At 35.3% G+C, this 17,497-nt stretch overlaps 1 protein-coding gene across 3 annotated transcripts in view; it reads right to left on the bottom strand.

The window, feature by feature from the left end:
• Window positions 1-17,497, bottom strand: part of GBE1 (1,4-alpha-glucan branching enzyme 1) — a 170,614-nt gene that overhangs the window by 50,531 nt on the left and 102,586 nt on the right. For all 3 annotated transcript variants that reach the window (XM_072025735.1, XM_072025738.1, XM_072025740.1), the window contains exons 10-12: window positions 15,412-15,510; window positions 12,471-12,581; window positions 8,897-9,068 (exon numbers count right to left, since the gene is read on the bottom strand). In XM_072025735.1, coding sequence (XP_071881836.1) covers window positions 8,897-9,068; window positions 12,471-12,581; window positions 15,412-15,510 — 382 coding nt within the window. The remainder of the gene's footprint in view (window positions 1-8,896; window positions 9,069-12,470; window positions 12,582-15,411; window positions 15,511-17,497) is intronic.

Below are 17,497 nucleotides of genomic sequence, written 5' to 3'. Positions count from 1 at the left end.
GACGATCAATGCAAATTCAACTACAATGCTGTTTAAATTCATATTCTAGTAAATTTCTGAGTAAGTGTCAGATTGATGGCCTCAGAAAATTAAGACAATGAGCAGATCTCATCCTAATAGGGCTTGTGAAAACAAGTTCTTGAACTCAAAGACATGGGATTTTATTCCAGTGTCACCACCAAAGGTGTTATTCCAGCTTAAACTACCTTGATCTAATGAATTAGTGATGCTACTGAGATGAACTTATTTCAAATTACCACAACTGCACACATTAAAATCCAAATTGGAATGTATGCCTAAGGATATACTAGTACTCAGACTTTACTAATATGAAATGTTATCTGCTCAGTCATGTCTCAAAATAACAATTCCTTTCTACACATACGGTTTAATTTTATTTGTCTATGCATTGCCTTACACCAGTCTGAGAAAGAACAATGCATCACCAAGTGCAGAGTTGCTGATTAACAGATTCTTACACGTGCTGTTATATCAGCTCACTATAGTTTCATGTTGCTAAATTATTTGATTGTAATGTAAAGGCAAATGCATTTTATGCCACCTCTCTCTCTTTAAAAGCCAGCCTACGAAGCATAATTGGGAAAAAAATTCCTTGCTTTTTGGTAGAATTAATTTATCTAAACCGTGCAGTTCCTGAGTCCTTTCCAGACTGAGTACACAGACAGCAAAAAATAGAAGTAAAACATCCCTGTTTGTAGTGTGTTTGGAGTTTCAGAAATAACTTAAAGACAAAAGTAAAACAAAATATGAGTAGTTACAAATTATCAGCAACAAAATTGTATCAAGTACAATGAGCAGTAGGGAGAGAAGAGAATCTTTAATACGAGAACAGCTCTTTAGCAGATCCAGTTCCTTTCATAAGGAGAGAATTGTACAAGACAATTCACAACACGTATTCTTTAATGAATGGTCATCCTTACTGATGACACAAATAGTTCATAAACAATCTATTTGCCACTGTTTGGGTTGAGTACTCTTACCCTTTTTCCCTGCTCTTAAACAAAATTCTTCCAGTGATGGTCTTAGACAGATTTAGCAGCTCCATTGTGTGTTTTTTTTGTTTGTTTTTTTTTTTTTTTTTTATCAAGTCGTCAGTTTCTACAGACATCTGGCAAGAAACTAGAAAATAAACATAACTCCTATGCTTTGTGACAAAGAAGCTAAAACCTATTAGAAAACTATATGTTCTGACATGAATTTGTTGAAGAAGGTAACACCGAGGGAAAAAAAAGCAAGTCTAGTCTCTCAAAAAGATAAACATTCATTTCTGATTCAACTGGGACCTTGATGGCGGGTTCCAAACTTACATACAGATCAGCTTAATTACATGAAAGTCTGAAAATATATCTTTTTTTTCCATTTGGTTTTGGTACAGTGTTTTCAGATCAAGAACCAAGAGTGTCAGAAGTTGACGGGTTATCTATGATAAGTATAATCAATCTATCATTCTGAACACAGGCAGTGATGGACTTAACCTTCACAAGAACATAAAAAACACATACATAACCCCAAGAGTGCTCTCTATTCAGAAGAGGGAACAAGCTAGATTGTATGATGATTTTGTTCATAATGCCTTTTCAGAGAAAAAACAAAGGCATTTTTACATACCTTATATTGAAGCTCTCTCAAAAGCCCTAATTGTTAATAGAAAGTTCATAGAATGAATCTAAGTTTTTATAATAATTACAATACATTTTAAAGCACTTCAAGAATACATAAACAGACAACATTCAAAGCGTTTTGCTTGGATCCAAGTTAATTACAGCATAGAAAGGCTGAGAAGAATACACTTAATTGCTTGCACAATGAATCATCAAGCAAATATTTGCGTGCATATACACACACACACAATCAGTTTTCAATATATTAGAGTTACAAAGAATTACCACACTTCGATACTAACAGGCCATATTTTATCCTCCACAAAATTATAACATTCGTAGATGTTACATCTGAAGTCTAATTAACAGTTTTTCATGTATACTTATGTGCATTAACATGCACAACTCCCTGCAAGCCTGAGATACTTTTATGACAGTTATTTTACTACAGTGGTTACATTCAATAAAAAAGGCAAAAGAATCTGAAAGCGAGGTAGATTTGTTGATTTTCAATTTATTTTGAATCAAGGTGAAGAAAATGAAAACTTAAAAGGCTATTTAGTGAGGACATTATAACCACTAGATTATATTTAACTATTGAGTATTTAATTTCTTTCATAAAAGACAGCAAAGTGAAACAAATCAATGCCATCTATATTTAATCTAATTATCATTTACTGAAATTTTCCTGAACTTCATAGCTACAAAAGGAGGAAAAAACAATTATGAGAGGACAAAGGAACAGCTATGTCCTGCAGAATCAAAAATCCAGAAGATGTAGAAAATGCTTTCGATAACATCATGATTTTGTCATAATTTCTGTAAATTATAATTTTTCATGCTTAACTAGAGAAATTCTTCTGAAAATCACTGCTAAACATGCCAAGTTGTAACATACACAAGCTTATTATTGTGATCATTCTTCAGAACAATAAAGCACTAACAAAGACTTTTGTACAAAGAGATATAGAAGATTTCATGTGACACAATCCATCGTATCAGTAGGTCTGGTTATATACACTCACACATGTTGACAGAGATGTAACAAACCTGAACTGTGAGCTGTACAAACTACACAAGATGCAAGGAAACAGATGGAGTCTTAAGAACAAAGCTTGAGACATTAGCAGAGGTCACAATACCAGTGTTATTGTGATTAAATGGTGGCACTAAGCATAATACAAGAAAATCTATAATTTCCCCAAATAACTTAGGTTAATAAATAAATAAATAAATAAAGTCTCCGTAACAGCAGAGAAAGAAAAAAAAAAAAAGGGAAACTACTCATCATTCAAAAAAAAAAATCCAACCTTATAACCCAATTAGAATGGTTTGATTTACTACATATCCACTCATAATACTTGAATATCTGATACTATGAAGACCCAAGAAGTAGACGTAAACTAAGGAAACATCAGCATTGCTTGACACGTCAGCGTTGCTCTGAGAAAAAGAAAAAGAAAAAAAAAAAAAGTCACACAAGACATTGAGAGTCCTCAATTCAGAGGACTCCCTCCTGCCCTGGAAAAATCACACCCAGATTTCAATCCATGAAAAATGTCGGAGCAGCTGTTAACTCTGAGTTCTGAGGATGTTGCTGACTATGAAGGTTTATTTTTCAAGGCTCCTAACTTGAGAAACCACAGTGTAGACAATAACTAATCACCACGTGTATGAAAGAAGCCATTTTATTTCCATCTTTAAAAGAGATACGCACAGGTATGGAGCCTACCTATTCCCTACCCTCTCAAGTAGGAAATGGAATCTATTACCACAACCAATTTCTAGTATTTGGACACACTTTGTGAAGAGAAGTTGGAACAGAAGGAAAAATGGACATGTGCGTATGTGTTTGTGTTACATTCTGAGACAGTCTTCCTCTTTAATTGCTTTTGTACTAATCTCTAATGCATTTTGAGTGTATGTTGAAGTGAAGCTTATTTTACTGAACTGTAAATGAACAAATATATTAACAATTTGTACATCTAGAAGACCTTCCAGAAGAGACTCAAAGCAATTAAGGAAGCCTATTTTAAAAAGCTGGATTCTCCACTTCTACTCCCTAAGTTTTGAGTGGGGGCATATGGTGTACTGTGGAACAACACTGCAGGCAGACAAGAAGTCTATGCCGAGTTGTAGGTAAAACCTCAGATAACACCCTTATTCTGCACCTTGCTTGATCTTAAGGGTCTTTTCCAACTTAGATGATTCTATGATTTTAATTGTTTCTGTCAGACTGCCATGAAATTAAAACACCTGGTAGAACTGGCAACACAGAAAGCACATTTGCCAGGTATGCCACCTAAGCATACTAAGAAGGATGACTTCAAACTCCCTATCCTTCACTAGCTGAGCATTTTAAGACTGTTCATTAACAGGAGTTGACTGTATGGAGCTAGTTTAACAAGTATTTGCTCTTGCAAGGCCATTTTCTAACTTATGATCAAAAAAATCACAATGATCACTGAAACCAAGGCACAACAGCAATAATTGTAAGAAAGTAAACAGAAAAAATAAAATTCAGAGTCACTTGTTTGCAACATCTCTAAGAAAAAGAAAATAACCCCTTTGGTTTAAAATGAATATCCTTGTTCTGAATACAATTTCTTTTTAACCAGAGTAGTTTGCAAGAAAAGTAGTATTTTAGGTTTTGAATCAGAAAAAGATACATTTTGCCTTAAATGACATCCCAATTTATACTGTAGGTTATGTTCCGATCTTTTTATTTCAAATTTTAACTTAGCATTCTTAAAGCAAATAGTATGCACATCTCCCAGACTGAAATTGGTGCAACTGATATAGCTTTTGCACTATTTCTTTCCTTGGTTAATATTTTTTTTTTTTTTTTTTTGCCTAATAAATGTTTTTTATTATCAAATTCCTTAGCTTACAAAAATCTAAGTTTCTTTCTGCAGAATACTCATTTGGAAGAATAACTGATGCATATCATTTTTTTTAAAGGCCAAAGAGAGAACAAGTTCTCGTACCAAACCATTAGAGAAGAAACTGTTTAGAGCATAAAAAACATAAAAAATAAAAAGAACTCTAAATATAAATAAACTACTTTGTAAGTGAACTGATGAGTGGGAAGAAAAGGAAGCTTTTCAGATTGATTTGATATTAGTGAAACAGAGATAAATGTCATCCCAAACAGTAACACCATCATTCAACGATTGTGACTGCAAATTTCTGTAGTTAATGAAAATCATTTCCTTGCTTCTAAGTGAAAAAAAACTGTTGTTTTTCAGGGAGAGAGAGACTTGGTCTCTGGAGCCCTAATTAACAGTTGTTTTACTATAGAAAAGCCACAGAAAACAGTACTAGAGATTCATGTTGGGATTAATCTCCATTTAAATCAATAGATTCAAGTTTAAGCCTATTTTAAATGAAGAAGGAAGCAAGAAAATGATTGTTTGCAAACTGCAAAGCACGATTTTAGTGGCATAAAACAGTAAATATTTGTGCTATAACGGATCCCAAGGATCTACAGTGCTATTTAAGGCCCTTTAGGCTAGATCTTACGTCTATTCTAGGTAATAAAGCAGTTACCATTCCTTGTCTGAATTTAGGTAGACACAGATGAACCACAAGATAAGGAGAGAAAATGGAAACAAGCTCACTGAAGAACTGCACAGCTCTTCAACATGTCCTGCAGGGTTTTCCATAATTGCAGGGTAGAGACAACGAGCAAGAGAATAGGAAAGAAAAATTCAAGGAAATGAACTACTACAGTTGCCGATAGCTTTTCTTCAAGGACAGGATGGAAAATGAAGCAACGTACAAACAGAACAGTACAGCTAGTATTTATGGGAAATATATGAGAGTTTTTAATGTTCAAGTTAGACATTGTCCAGTGGATGACAACAGTGGTGAATTTATTCACAAAGTGTGATCAGAAGATCCCTGTAGTATTTTAGAAGTCTTAACTTCTATTAGTCCTTGTTTAGCAATTTAGGAAATAAACAAACCTTAGGACTTTTTGTTCTTTGTAGTAGTTGAATTGACAATAAAGAACCTAGTTTAGTCAGATGTAGGGTATTTATTTTTGTTTTGAATCCTCACATTAGAGTAGGCAAATATCTTTGACTCCAAATATTTTTCCAAATTTTTCTTCTGTTTTGAACTACATTAATATTATATGCATGTTGTATTTCAGTATCATTACAATTACAAACAAAAATACTTGTGTATGAACCAATATTGCCAGTAGAAAAGTGACTTAAGTAACTTCTACTAATACAGGCAGATACTGTGAATGCTTTGGACTTTTTCTTAAAATGTCATTAAATCTCAGACAATCAGATGTGTATTATCTACGTTAACACCTTCATGGAAGCTTGCCAGTGGAGGAGGAAACTGTGACCTTATTAAAGCATAGCACAAAAAGAATTAGAGAATTAGTAACTTTTGTGATTTCCTAAAATCCCGTACCATTTTCTTACCAGCACTGTCCAGTCTCAGTACTAAAATCTCCATCAACAACAGGAATTGGGCAGAACAAAGTGCAACTATAGTATGATGCTACTCCCTACGTGCTTTGAAAGGAAAGGATTTAGATACAGCAGAAGTATCAAAACAATTACTATAAAACAATACTATTATTATTAAACAAACTGTCCTTCCAGAGTGTTCATTCCCTAAAGCGGAATGTTAATCACTGTCATGCTCATTTTCAGTGAAGCGTGCTAAGTTTTTCCTTTCTAGGTTAAGTCTTCCATTCCAGATGGGCAAATGAAACCCCAGAGATTACTTGCAAAAGCTGCACAGAAAACTGAAACAGACAGTAGAAAAGAATATACCAATGATCTGTATTATTAGAAAATTAATTTATGTGCAAAGTTTTACTGTTCACACTTAAGTTTTCATATGTCACTGCTTGCCTATACTGGGCTGTCAGTGAAAATTTAATGTCCAAAAACATGGAAAATTAGGATAATTACTTCCAGGACTTTTCCAATGGTTTCTCATAGATGTCTGTAATAAGGACACAGAATTATCCTGTGTTAATAGCATCAGGAGAAAGTCACAAGCAGTGATCGATCAGTGGAAACAAAACTTCTCAGTAACAATCTTTCACATACAGAATGTAAGTGATACTCCAACAGTGGGGTAGTCAAATATCATTCTAGATCTTCAAAGAGAAATTCAAGCATATCTTTGAGAGCACAGTTTTCCAATTCCATGTGTACCCCTGATACATTATTATTTATTTTTAGGTGTTTCCTTTTCCTTAAGGTAAGCAAAGCGTTGAAAAGGCAGCATGTTGCTTTGTCATCTTAGTTTTCAGAAGAAAACAATAGATTTATTGAAAGACCCAGGGAAGCACAGAGGCACCCAGAGTGCTTTCTCCAGGTGTTCTGAAAAGAGACACCCCCTGCCCCCTTCCTCCTACCTCACTTGAGGCTTCTCTTCCCAACTCTTGTCTTTCTCTCAAAACTGAAATTTAGAAAACTCATTTATCACTGTATTTGCTTAACTAGCATTGTAAGTACACCAGACTGTAAGCATTCTGAACATAAGTTTTCTACTCCAACATTCATTACAATTTTTTTCCACCTTTTACATATAGCAAATGATAATGTATTTACTGAAACATTTGCAGTACTCAAGGATACACAATATTAATTGCTCAATCAACCTGCATTGACACACTGAATTTAACATGCCACATTGAATTACTGATCATTTTTCTAACCTTATGAAGTCAATCTGGGACAGAGACATCTGCAGTTTAGTACGCATACTTTCTAAACACCTGCTTCCTCAACTACTGTAGTATCACTAATCTGAACAGAACAGCACACATCATAGCTTGTACATTTCGGTGCCTGACTACGCAATTCAAATATTTATTTCATTCACTCTTCATTCTTGAGAAAGTATCCTACATACATGTTATTGAAACCAATAGCTTCGCTAGTATACCATACAATGATTATTTTTATTTTTGTAGTGTATTAAAGTTACTTTAGTTCTTTAATAAAAGAAAACCCCCAAACTACAGCCATGGTATGTAAGTTTGAGTGTTCTAATACTGTGAAAGAGAACACATCAGCACAAACATGTTTAAATCAAATGTCAGCACCACTTGTTTTTTTCATTTTTTTAAAACTTATAAATATACTATAATATATCTATTTCACAGTATACTATAAACATTCTACTAAGGAAAGCAAGCAGAATATATCCAATGCTCCTCAAACTTTGTAATGAAACATTTAAGAGCAAAAACTGAAGGCATTACTAAGCTAAAAAGTATGTAATTTTCAAGTGTTTCACTGTGTAAAAACTGTCTAAAATAATTGTTTTCAGCATGCTTTCAGCCTTTTTTCCCTTTATGTGACTAACAGAACTGCCATACAAAACTTGCCACACCACATCACAGTAAAAAACAAACAAAAACAAAACAAAACAAACAACAACAACAACAAAAATAACAACAAACAATTCTGTAAAGTAATGATTATTTCACAAAAAAATTAAGGAATAAAAATCCAAAAGACAGCATCAAGCTTACATTGCTTCAGCGTTGCATGTAAAAATAAGAACAACATTCAATTTTTAAGACTACCAAATCGAACTGCAGCTTGTTGATCAAATGAGAGAAACTACTGAAGCTTTTGTAGTGCTTAGGAAGCAATGCAACAGTTATTTTTATTTTTTTCTTACAAACAAAAAGTATATCTAACTTTTACTATTTCCCTTCTTCCACAGCAGGACGTGCTTCCTGTCTCTAAGATTTGTCCTTGCCTGCACCTCATTAAGCTTCTGCTCTTCACTTGGAAGCAATGAAATATAAATCAACTGATTCCAGATTACTTCCCTTCACTAATTATTTGATACTGAGTAATTGAAGTAAGCACAGAGCTATCCTTAGTTATTTCATTGTTACCCTAAAAAGCTTAGGAACTGAATAACAGATGAAAGACAAGCTAGCTCTGTAAGATGAGGCTTACCGTCTGACAGACTTGTAGAATTACCATTAAAATACTAGTTTAAGTTATAAATCAGAGTAACTTCTGAACTAGAGCTTAGCACACTTCCAAACCTTATTTCTGTTACAATTAGGAACCACCCTGATTTTATTTTCTTGTCTTACAGTATATCTTACAGACAGAAAAACAATGTGTATTACCATTTGTACTAAATCTTTACAAAAATATTTATGCTCAAAAATAAATAGCATGACTATAAGATGGTGTCATATCTTTTGATTTCACTGCCAAGCCTTCTGTAGATGAGAAAATGAAAGGCATGCTCCTAAGATTACTTACCCATGAAGTTGAGATAGCTGTCTCCTCCAAGTGCATGAGTAATGAGACGAATCATTTTATGAAGCTGTATTCCACGATCAATAACTGGAGTTAGAGGCGAGAGCACACTCATGTTTGTATACATCTCTGCATCCATCAATCGAAATGCCAGTGTCTTATCACCAACAAGTGCCTATAATAGTTTAAAAAAAATGAAGAAAACCCCTGAGTGTATTAGTGTACTAGAAGTGTTTCTAACTTTTTTTTTTTGAAACAGGTGTTCTGTATTCTAAAAGGAACATTAGAACAAGATGATCCTTAAGGTTCCTTCCAACCTGCGCCATTCAGAAGACTGGCCAGGGGTTAAGGACGTGACTCGGTGTACACAGTCTGGTCCCAATTCACAAAGTGAACATCCTGCCCCTGCTGATGAGCCTAGCTGCTAATTATTGCAGCGTTGCATTTTTTTTGATGTGTAACCACTTGATTGTGATATGTGATCTCCTGTCAAAAAGAAAAAGTCTGCAAGTTGACACAGAGACATCCCTGAGCTGAGCCCTGCCTGAACACCTGACCCAACTTTGCACTCTTCCTTTGCAATCCTGTGAGTGTACGGATACAGTCAATCAGCTCCTAGCTATCTCACCCTTGCTATGATCTTATATTTCACTTGATGGTATCAAACTGCACAATTACTTCTGAGAACCTTTTCGCCTACATATATTAAATGCAAAATGCTAGTGTACACTCAATAAGCCACAAGAGACCTAGCACTTTGGAATTTTTGTAAGGGAAAAAAACAAAAACAAAACAAACCTAAGAAAGCAAACCTCTCAAGTAAAGTTCCTACGATGTACAAATAAAGAGCTACTAACAATATTCCTGATTTACAGATGCAGAGTGTGAAACATTAATTTATATGCTATCAAGAATATTACTAGTTTTCTGATTTCACAGAAGGTAGCAAAATAAGCTAGTATTTCTATCGAAAAAACAGTAACTGAATTACTAACTTCGTAGTGTTTGCTGTTATTTAAGAATAGAAAAACACCAAACAAATGCTGTTGGTTATTCTAATATTATTAGGATTATTCAAATATATTAGCATACAGGTAGTTGAAAATATTTTGGTGTGTTTGCATGCAAATATATTATTTTTGTTTCATCAGCCCATCTCTTTATACTCTAATGTGAAAACTCACTACATTACAACTCAGTTGTCTATATGGAAACAGCTCTAGCTGAAAGGCCCCATCATCCTTCAGTTTTCAGACTAGCAATATAATGGCATAAATAGATAATTCCCTCAAGTTAAAAATAAATTCCTTCAAACTAAGGAAGAAGTTATTATGCAACAGGGGCAAGACTGCAGTGCTAAAAAGTTCTGTATTTAGCAGACCTGCATTTGCATGCCTTTCATTTGGCTCTACTTTTTAATAGTTAACGAGCATTCTTCTATTTCAATAAAAGGATTACTTAACTTCTGTATTCACACAGACACAAGTGCATGGAGTGTATGACATCAGACCAGCAGGCTATCTGGCTTAGTGTACTGTCTCCAAAACCAGCCAGTAGCTAACAGGCAGCAGAGAGTATGAAGGCAAACAAAACTCTTAACAATACTTCCCCAAAATATTACCCTAACAATCACAGAAGACAGGTGAAACAGCATGTCTGTATTCAGGAGCCTTCAATCAATCTCCTTTGAAACAAATTCAAACGCTTTAGAAGTCACAAAGTTTGAACAAACACATCATCCTATGACAAAGAGTTACAGAGCTTGCTTCATGCCAGAGAGACAGGGGAGGAACAACAACTCTTTACTCAGAATCTGGCATCTGTTAGTTTTAATATCCTCTCTAATCTTTCCATTGGAAATAGGGGTAATTGTTCCCTGCTCCCATTTTCTATGCCAGTCACGACTTTATGAACTGATGTCCTTCCACTTTTAATGATCTCTTTTCTACCCTGAAGCGTCTTAGTCTATTTAGTTTTCTTCCTTTGAAAGCCACTCCATACCTTCTAATTATTCTTACCATCTCTCTCAGCACTTCTTCCAGTTATGCTGGATCTCCTGAGATACAAGACCAAACCTGCCTCCAATATTCATGATGCAAGTAAACCATGAAAGGCTACAGTGGAATACTGATTTTGCTGTCTGCTCCTTTCATAACAATTCCAAGTAATCTATCTGCTTTTTTGACTGCTATGAGCACTGAGTTGGTATTTTCCATTATCTGCTATAACCATGAGACCTTGTACTTGGATTGTTAGTAGTCTATTCATAATCCATTATTACATATAAAAAATTGGAATTGTTTCAGCCTCTTATGGGCATCACTGAATATTTTTACATTGAGTTTTATCCACACTCCCATTTAATTTCTCTATCCTACTTCTCACATGTTATCATGGTGTCTGACTGCAATCCTCTTTTTTTTTTTTTAAAAAAAAATCAAAATAAGTTCTTCCCAAACATGAGATTCTAAAACAGAAATATACTGTCATATGAAAAACTATTGATATAATCTAGCATGAAATAAAACAACAGCAACAGAAATGTTATACATGTCACACTTTGGGATGAAGGATCACCTTTACTAAAAGCATATAATCAGAAAAATATACATTTCCAAGTAATACCTGAAGTTCTTAACCAGGACTTGGACTCTGCTCTCACACTTTATGTGAACACTGTATAACAATCTCAGTGATGGGAAGGCAAATAGGCACAGTAAAGCAAGCTGATAAATTATTTTGAAAATATAATATAGCTGTAATTTTAGATACTTCTGTTGATTTACATGATTAAAGGTATTAGAAATGTCCATCTCTTACATAAAGGAACGAGTTGAAGGTAGATTACTTAAGCTTTTTATTAGAAAATAGTTTATTTATTTTTAAGTTTAAAATTTTAAAGTTCTCAACCATCATGTTTTCTGATTCCTCAGGAAAAAAAAACAAACTTTGAAAGATTGTGGGAGATGAGTGTTATCCAAACTCATCATTACTTTTTTTGTTTTTCCATATACAGAACCATTACAATTGCTGTGTTTTGAATCACACTGTTAAAGAACACTCCATTTAGATCTCAGAATAGGATTGGGGTTTACAATCCTTTCAGAAAGAAAACATTTTCTTGAAGGGAATAAACACATTTCAAACACTGACTGAGTGAGCAAATTTGCTAAATTGTCATCTTGTTTAACACTTACCATAAACAGTGCTTCAGCCTACCTTATGGAAAGTGGATTTTTAGAAAGCATGGATTATATGCCTTCCTATGTCCTATGACAGGCAGGACAAAGAGGAAGCTAGAATTTATTTGTTAAAAAACAAAACTGAAAAGATAACACCACCCAGCCATGCATGGCAGGATTCTTTTCCTAAAAAGGAAGCTCAAAACCAAACCAAAATAAATAAAAAAAAACAACAAACAACAAACACAACAAACACAAGCAGTATACCAGACCTGCCCACCTCTGAAATTTTTGCTTGTCCTCAAATCTAGGCTCAATTTTAAAAACAAAAACCTGCTAAACCTCTAAACTTTATATTTTACTTGCTTATATATGGAAAAAAAACGGTACCATACCTGGTCATGGCTCTCTGCATATGCAATACATTTTTCTTCATACCGCCTGTTTGTTAGCGTATACACAATATTTCCCATGTTCCAGTCTTCATCTTTCAGCTCCTTAATGATCTACAGAAATGAAGGAAATATCATTCACAGGTTACTTCTGTTTAAGTAAAAGCCCTGTACTGCCCTTCTTCATTATATTGGCACAGCGATTTCCAATAAACTGTGGACTTCAACTTTTCCTGCTACCAAGCTTTGACATGATGAGCTCTCTCTGCCAATCCAATGAGATAACTTGTATACTTTGTTTCCCCTGTACTCCCATGTATCAATAGGGAAAACAGGACTTGGCACCTACCATGTGAGTCCTTTGATACAGTGGGTCATATGATTTAGGAGCCGCAACAGAACACTGCACCAAAAACTGGGAAGAAATATCTGCACAGACCTACCTACATAAGGTATTGAAACACGTCCTGTATTTCAAGTAACCTTGGCATATGGCACCGTCCTTCGTAACTATAGCTTAAGTACTGAGCTGTGCTGTGGAGAATGGCACGTTGCAAGATTGCACCTATGCTGCTGCCATGAAGCATACAATACAGCAACAATCTGCTTAGCACATGGACTTCACGTCCCCTGATCTGCAAATTCCAGCTCAGTTCCAAAACAGTTTGAATGCCTGAGTTTTGGAATACAAAACATACTTTATTTTCTGCCATGTTAGCTTTTTTTCTTTTTTAAGCAATTTAACAAATCACATCAATAGCAATTTTCTGCCTCACATGATACTATTTCCCTCTTCTAAATCTAGCCTAATTTTGTTTTCTTTTTTCTATAAGGCTTTTTCTATCATTCTCCATTGTTCACTCCAGTTTAAACATGTAAACATGTACATCATATGCATGATGTATACATAAAAAGGTATATATGTCATGTACATGATAGATAAAAAGCGAAAAAGGCAGTGACAAAGAAGGCTGATGTGATCCCATAAAATTTAGCATTCCTATTTTAACTCACCATGTACTCCTAAACAATTTTTTCCCCCAGTCTGAGTTCTTGCCCTGAAAACATTCAGGCACCTGTGCAGCATCATATTATATACTAGGTCTATGTTAAACCTGACCTATTGAACCCACTGTTACAGCAACTACTTTTTCACTGTTACAGGAACTACTTTTTACAAATCCCTCAGAACAGGCTCATGGATCCCTGGAGATCCTCCAGGTCTAAAACTGCTTTTAGAAAGTTGCCCAGAAAAATGTGCTTTTAGAAGGTACATACTTAAAAGCTGGAGAGAAATGTAAGCAAGCAGTCTAGGAAAAAACAAACAAACAAAAAAACATTTGATAGACCTTGCTTCTAAGTTTCCTCTCCCAGTCCTTTTAGCTTTACTTCTGTTTTGAGAAGTGCAGTAACAGAAGCACAAAGATAACCTCTTCTTCCACCTCAAGATATTCTGTTGTGATTACTTATTTGCAGTTTCCTCATCAAGAGCATTTCTGCCTGCATGTCCCTACGTTCTTTCACAATCACACTCCTAATTACTCTGAGTATGCTGGGAAAGAGCCTAGACTATAATAGTTGAGTTTACACCCAACATCCCATCAGCATACCAAACATTCACCTGCTGCTTCTGGAAGCTTTCTCCCCAGTCAAAGAACAGAACTTTCTGCAGGATAGGCATACTTCCTCTCTGTATATTGAAAATTAAAATAAGCAGCTCACAGCAGAGATTGCCAAAATAGGTTATAATTTGTTATTATAAAGTTTTCTTCTAAAATTGTAGTTTTTTTTTTTTTCTTTTTTTTCCCTGTGTAATATTTTTTACCAGGAAATCACTCGTCTTTACCAGTCAAAGAGTGGTAGGGAAGCTGAAGGTAGAAGGAAAAAAACAACTGCTAAGACCATCACAACAAGGTTTTTTCTTTGTTACTACAGAATTATGGGCCCTCACTGCATCCAGGATCTGAACTACACACTCTGAAGTTTAGTAATGATCTTAGAAAAGCTGGCAAGTTTGTCTTCCACATGAAAAAAAGTTTAAAAACTATTTTTCAGCCAATCTGCCCTCTACCTTCTAGTTACAAAAGTGAAAGATGCTGAAGATAAGTTAATTCACTTTTTATTTTAAGCTACTCACTACATTTATTGAAGCATTAATGTTCATATAAAACATTTACTGTTTTCAGATTATCATGATACACCCAGGGATTTGGATGCAATCTTAAATTTAACTGAAAAGCATTCTCTTAAACATCAGTAAAAGCCTTTTGAGATCATTTATTGTTTCATTCTTTTTCTTGTGATCCTCTGTATTAAGCAAAAGGTGATTTTAATCCTTATCAAAGTCAATGTTTATTAGTACATTATTGTTCTTGAAGAGCATTTACAGACTTTTATTATTCTTTTTGTAACCCCTTGGTACTGATTGGTGGTGTTAGTGTAATTTGCCTGTGATTACTTTGGTTAAATTTTCAGCTCTATCGATCCTCCATGCCAATTGTTATGCCCAATTTTAGTAGGGTTCATTGTATGCTTCTGTTTGTTTGTTTTTAATAAGATAACCATATGCACATAAATTATTTATCTGTTCACATTCAATATAGAATGCACATCTTACTGCTGCTGCAAGATACAGGTTATTTCAAACAAAATGAATATATACCTATTGCATTTTATGAAGAAAAAAAAAAAAGCTAGAATGCAAAGAATAGCCCATGATGTTACTCATCTTCTGAAAACTAAGATATGATATCTGACAGCTCTCATTTCAGCCGCTAATATCTGTACTCAAGACTGTCAGAACTTATTTTAATAGGGCATTAAGTTAACAGATCAGGGAGACTAAAATTCATCAGCAGAATTCCAAAGTGTTTCTCTGTATGCATAGTTAGAGAAACATACCATTTTGAAGAGCAGAACATATTTTTAGAACACCTTTCCTTACCTGTATCCACTTATCTGGAATAGCCATGGCTAGTCGATAATCAAATCCTCCTCCTCCCTCTGCAACAGGACGGCAAAGAGCTGGCATTCCAGAAACATCCTTAAATAAAACACAACATAATTTGGCTAGCATTGCAATTACTAATTCAGAGTTTCCACTGTACAATAGTACTGTAGTACACAGCCACTCTGTAAACTAAACATCTTCAAAGATTGACAGGGGGACAAGGGAAGGGAGAAAAATCAGGTGATCACAACAGCGAGACTTACTATTTGAATGCAAAAGTTACAGGGTAGCATTATGGCTTGTCTCATCAAATACTCCACTACAAAGCATTTTAATAGAATAGATATTTGAAGAGAAAGAGACCTTAGTAGGGGCAGAATTTGAAATAATTAGCTCTCTTGAGCTCCAAGTAATCAATAGCAAGTAGAAAGTAGTCAACAAAAGACAAATTAAACTTTCATTTTGTTTATTGATATTTTGCATAAGGAATGGCATAAAAATAAGAAGCTGAATAAAGCACAGTAAGAAAGAAAAATACAATCTCTACCCTTTCCCTAAACACAAAAACAAAACTATTGATCCAGCTAACCCTGGAAAGTAACATGCTCTTATTGCATAGTTTTCCAGTTTCGTGTTCACAGAGGCTGATCACTCTTAAATTTGTCATTCAAAGTTTTTAAAATAAATACTTATTTCACCACTTTATTAGAGAGTTGTGTCACATAACATCTTTTCTTCTGAAGTTTGCTTATTTGTGTAGAAAATGCAAATCCTCACATAATTGCAAAATACCTACCAGCACTCAGCTGTATTACCTTATGCAAGTGAGAAGTCATTCTGCCACAATGGTTATGGATTAACATACACCGCTTTCGTGTCTACTCAAGAGTTTATGGAATTAAATTTTGACTAGAACTGTGGCTTCATTAGAAAGCTCACTCTGGTTTTCTGGATTCAATCCAGTTTTCAACCCAATTGCTGCATTAGACTAGATGAAGACACAAGAGATCCCCAGAAAAGTATCTTAAACCAGAACCTTAACTCATTGTAAAATCTGTACTAACAATGCAAGATTCAGACTTTCCATGTCCAAATCTTTAACTTCTGAGTGACAAATGTATTTGTACTTAGAGTGTTTTATATATATATATATATGTATATATATGTATATATATACATATACGTGTATATATATGTATATATATATATATATATACACGCACGCATGGCCACCTGCCAACGTTGACAGAGGTGAAGAAACAGACCGCACCATCATAAAGCTCATGGATGGCATCCTTGGGGAAGGTGTGGAGTGCAGAAAGAAGGCAGGCTGCCATTCTGGGGTACCTTGACTGGCTGTAGCAACCTAGATGTTCAACAAGGGCAAATGCCAAATCCTGCCCCTGGGATTGACTCAGGGCAGACTGGGGACTGCCAGGCTGGGGAGCTGCTCTGCTGCAAGGGCCTGGGCTGGCAGCACGCTGAGCATGAGCCAACCTCCTGTCCTGGCAGCAGAAACGGCCAGCAGCATTCTCAGCTGAGTGAAAAGACAGGGGATCAAAGGAAGGGATTATCACAACTCACTCAGCAGTCATAATACCACAGAGAAAACTGCATCTACTTTCTCCTTCTTACCCCTGTCCCTGGTTAAAGACAGACCCTGCCAAACTGCTGGGAAGTTTAGCAGGAGGTTACCAGGACAGCTGGACCTGGAGCACGTGCCCTGGGAAGGGAGGCTGAGGGAAAGGAGTTGTTCAGTCAGGGGAAGAAGGGGCTACAGGGGACAGAACAGCAATCAGCGCCTGAGGAGGCAACTGAGAAAGACAGAAAGACTCTTTTGTGAGATAGCAGGAGAAGAAGTGACAAAGGTCCTAAATTGATACAGGGATGGTTCTAGCTGGATGTAAGTGTAACAAGCAAACATTTACAAGGTTCCAATAAATAAGCACTGGAACATGTTGCCCAGAGTGGTGTGAGATATGTCCCTGAAGGTTTTCAAGACCAATGAGACAAAGCCCTGAGCAACCAACCTAGTGCAAGTTGAGTGTTGAACCTATGCTGAGCAAGAGGTTAGTCTAGA

This window comes from Anas platyrhynchos, chromosome 1 (assembly GCF_047663525.1).
Source record: "Anas platyrhynchos isolate ZD024472 breed Pekin duck chromosome 1, IASCAAS_PekinDuck_T2T, whole genome shotgun sequence".
Lineage (NCBI taxonomy): Eukaryota > Metazoa > Chordata > Aves > Anseriformes > Anatidae > Anas > Anas platyrhynchos.
The sequence above is the reverse complement of the archived record's forward strand: the minus strand, read 5'-3'. Positions and strand labels throughout refer to the sequence as shown.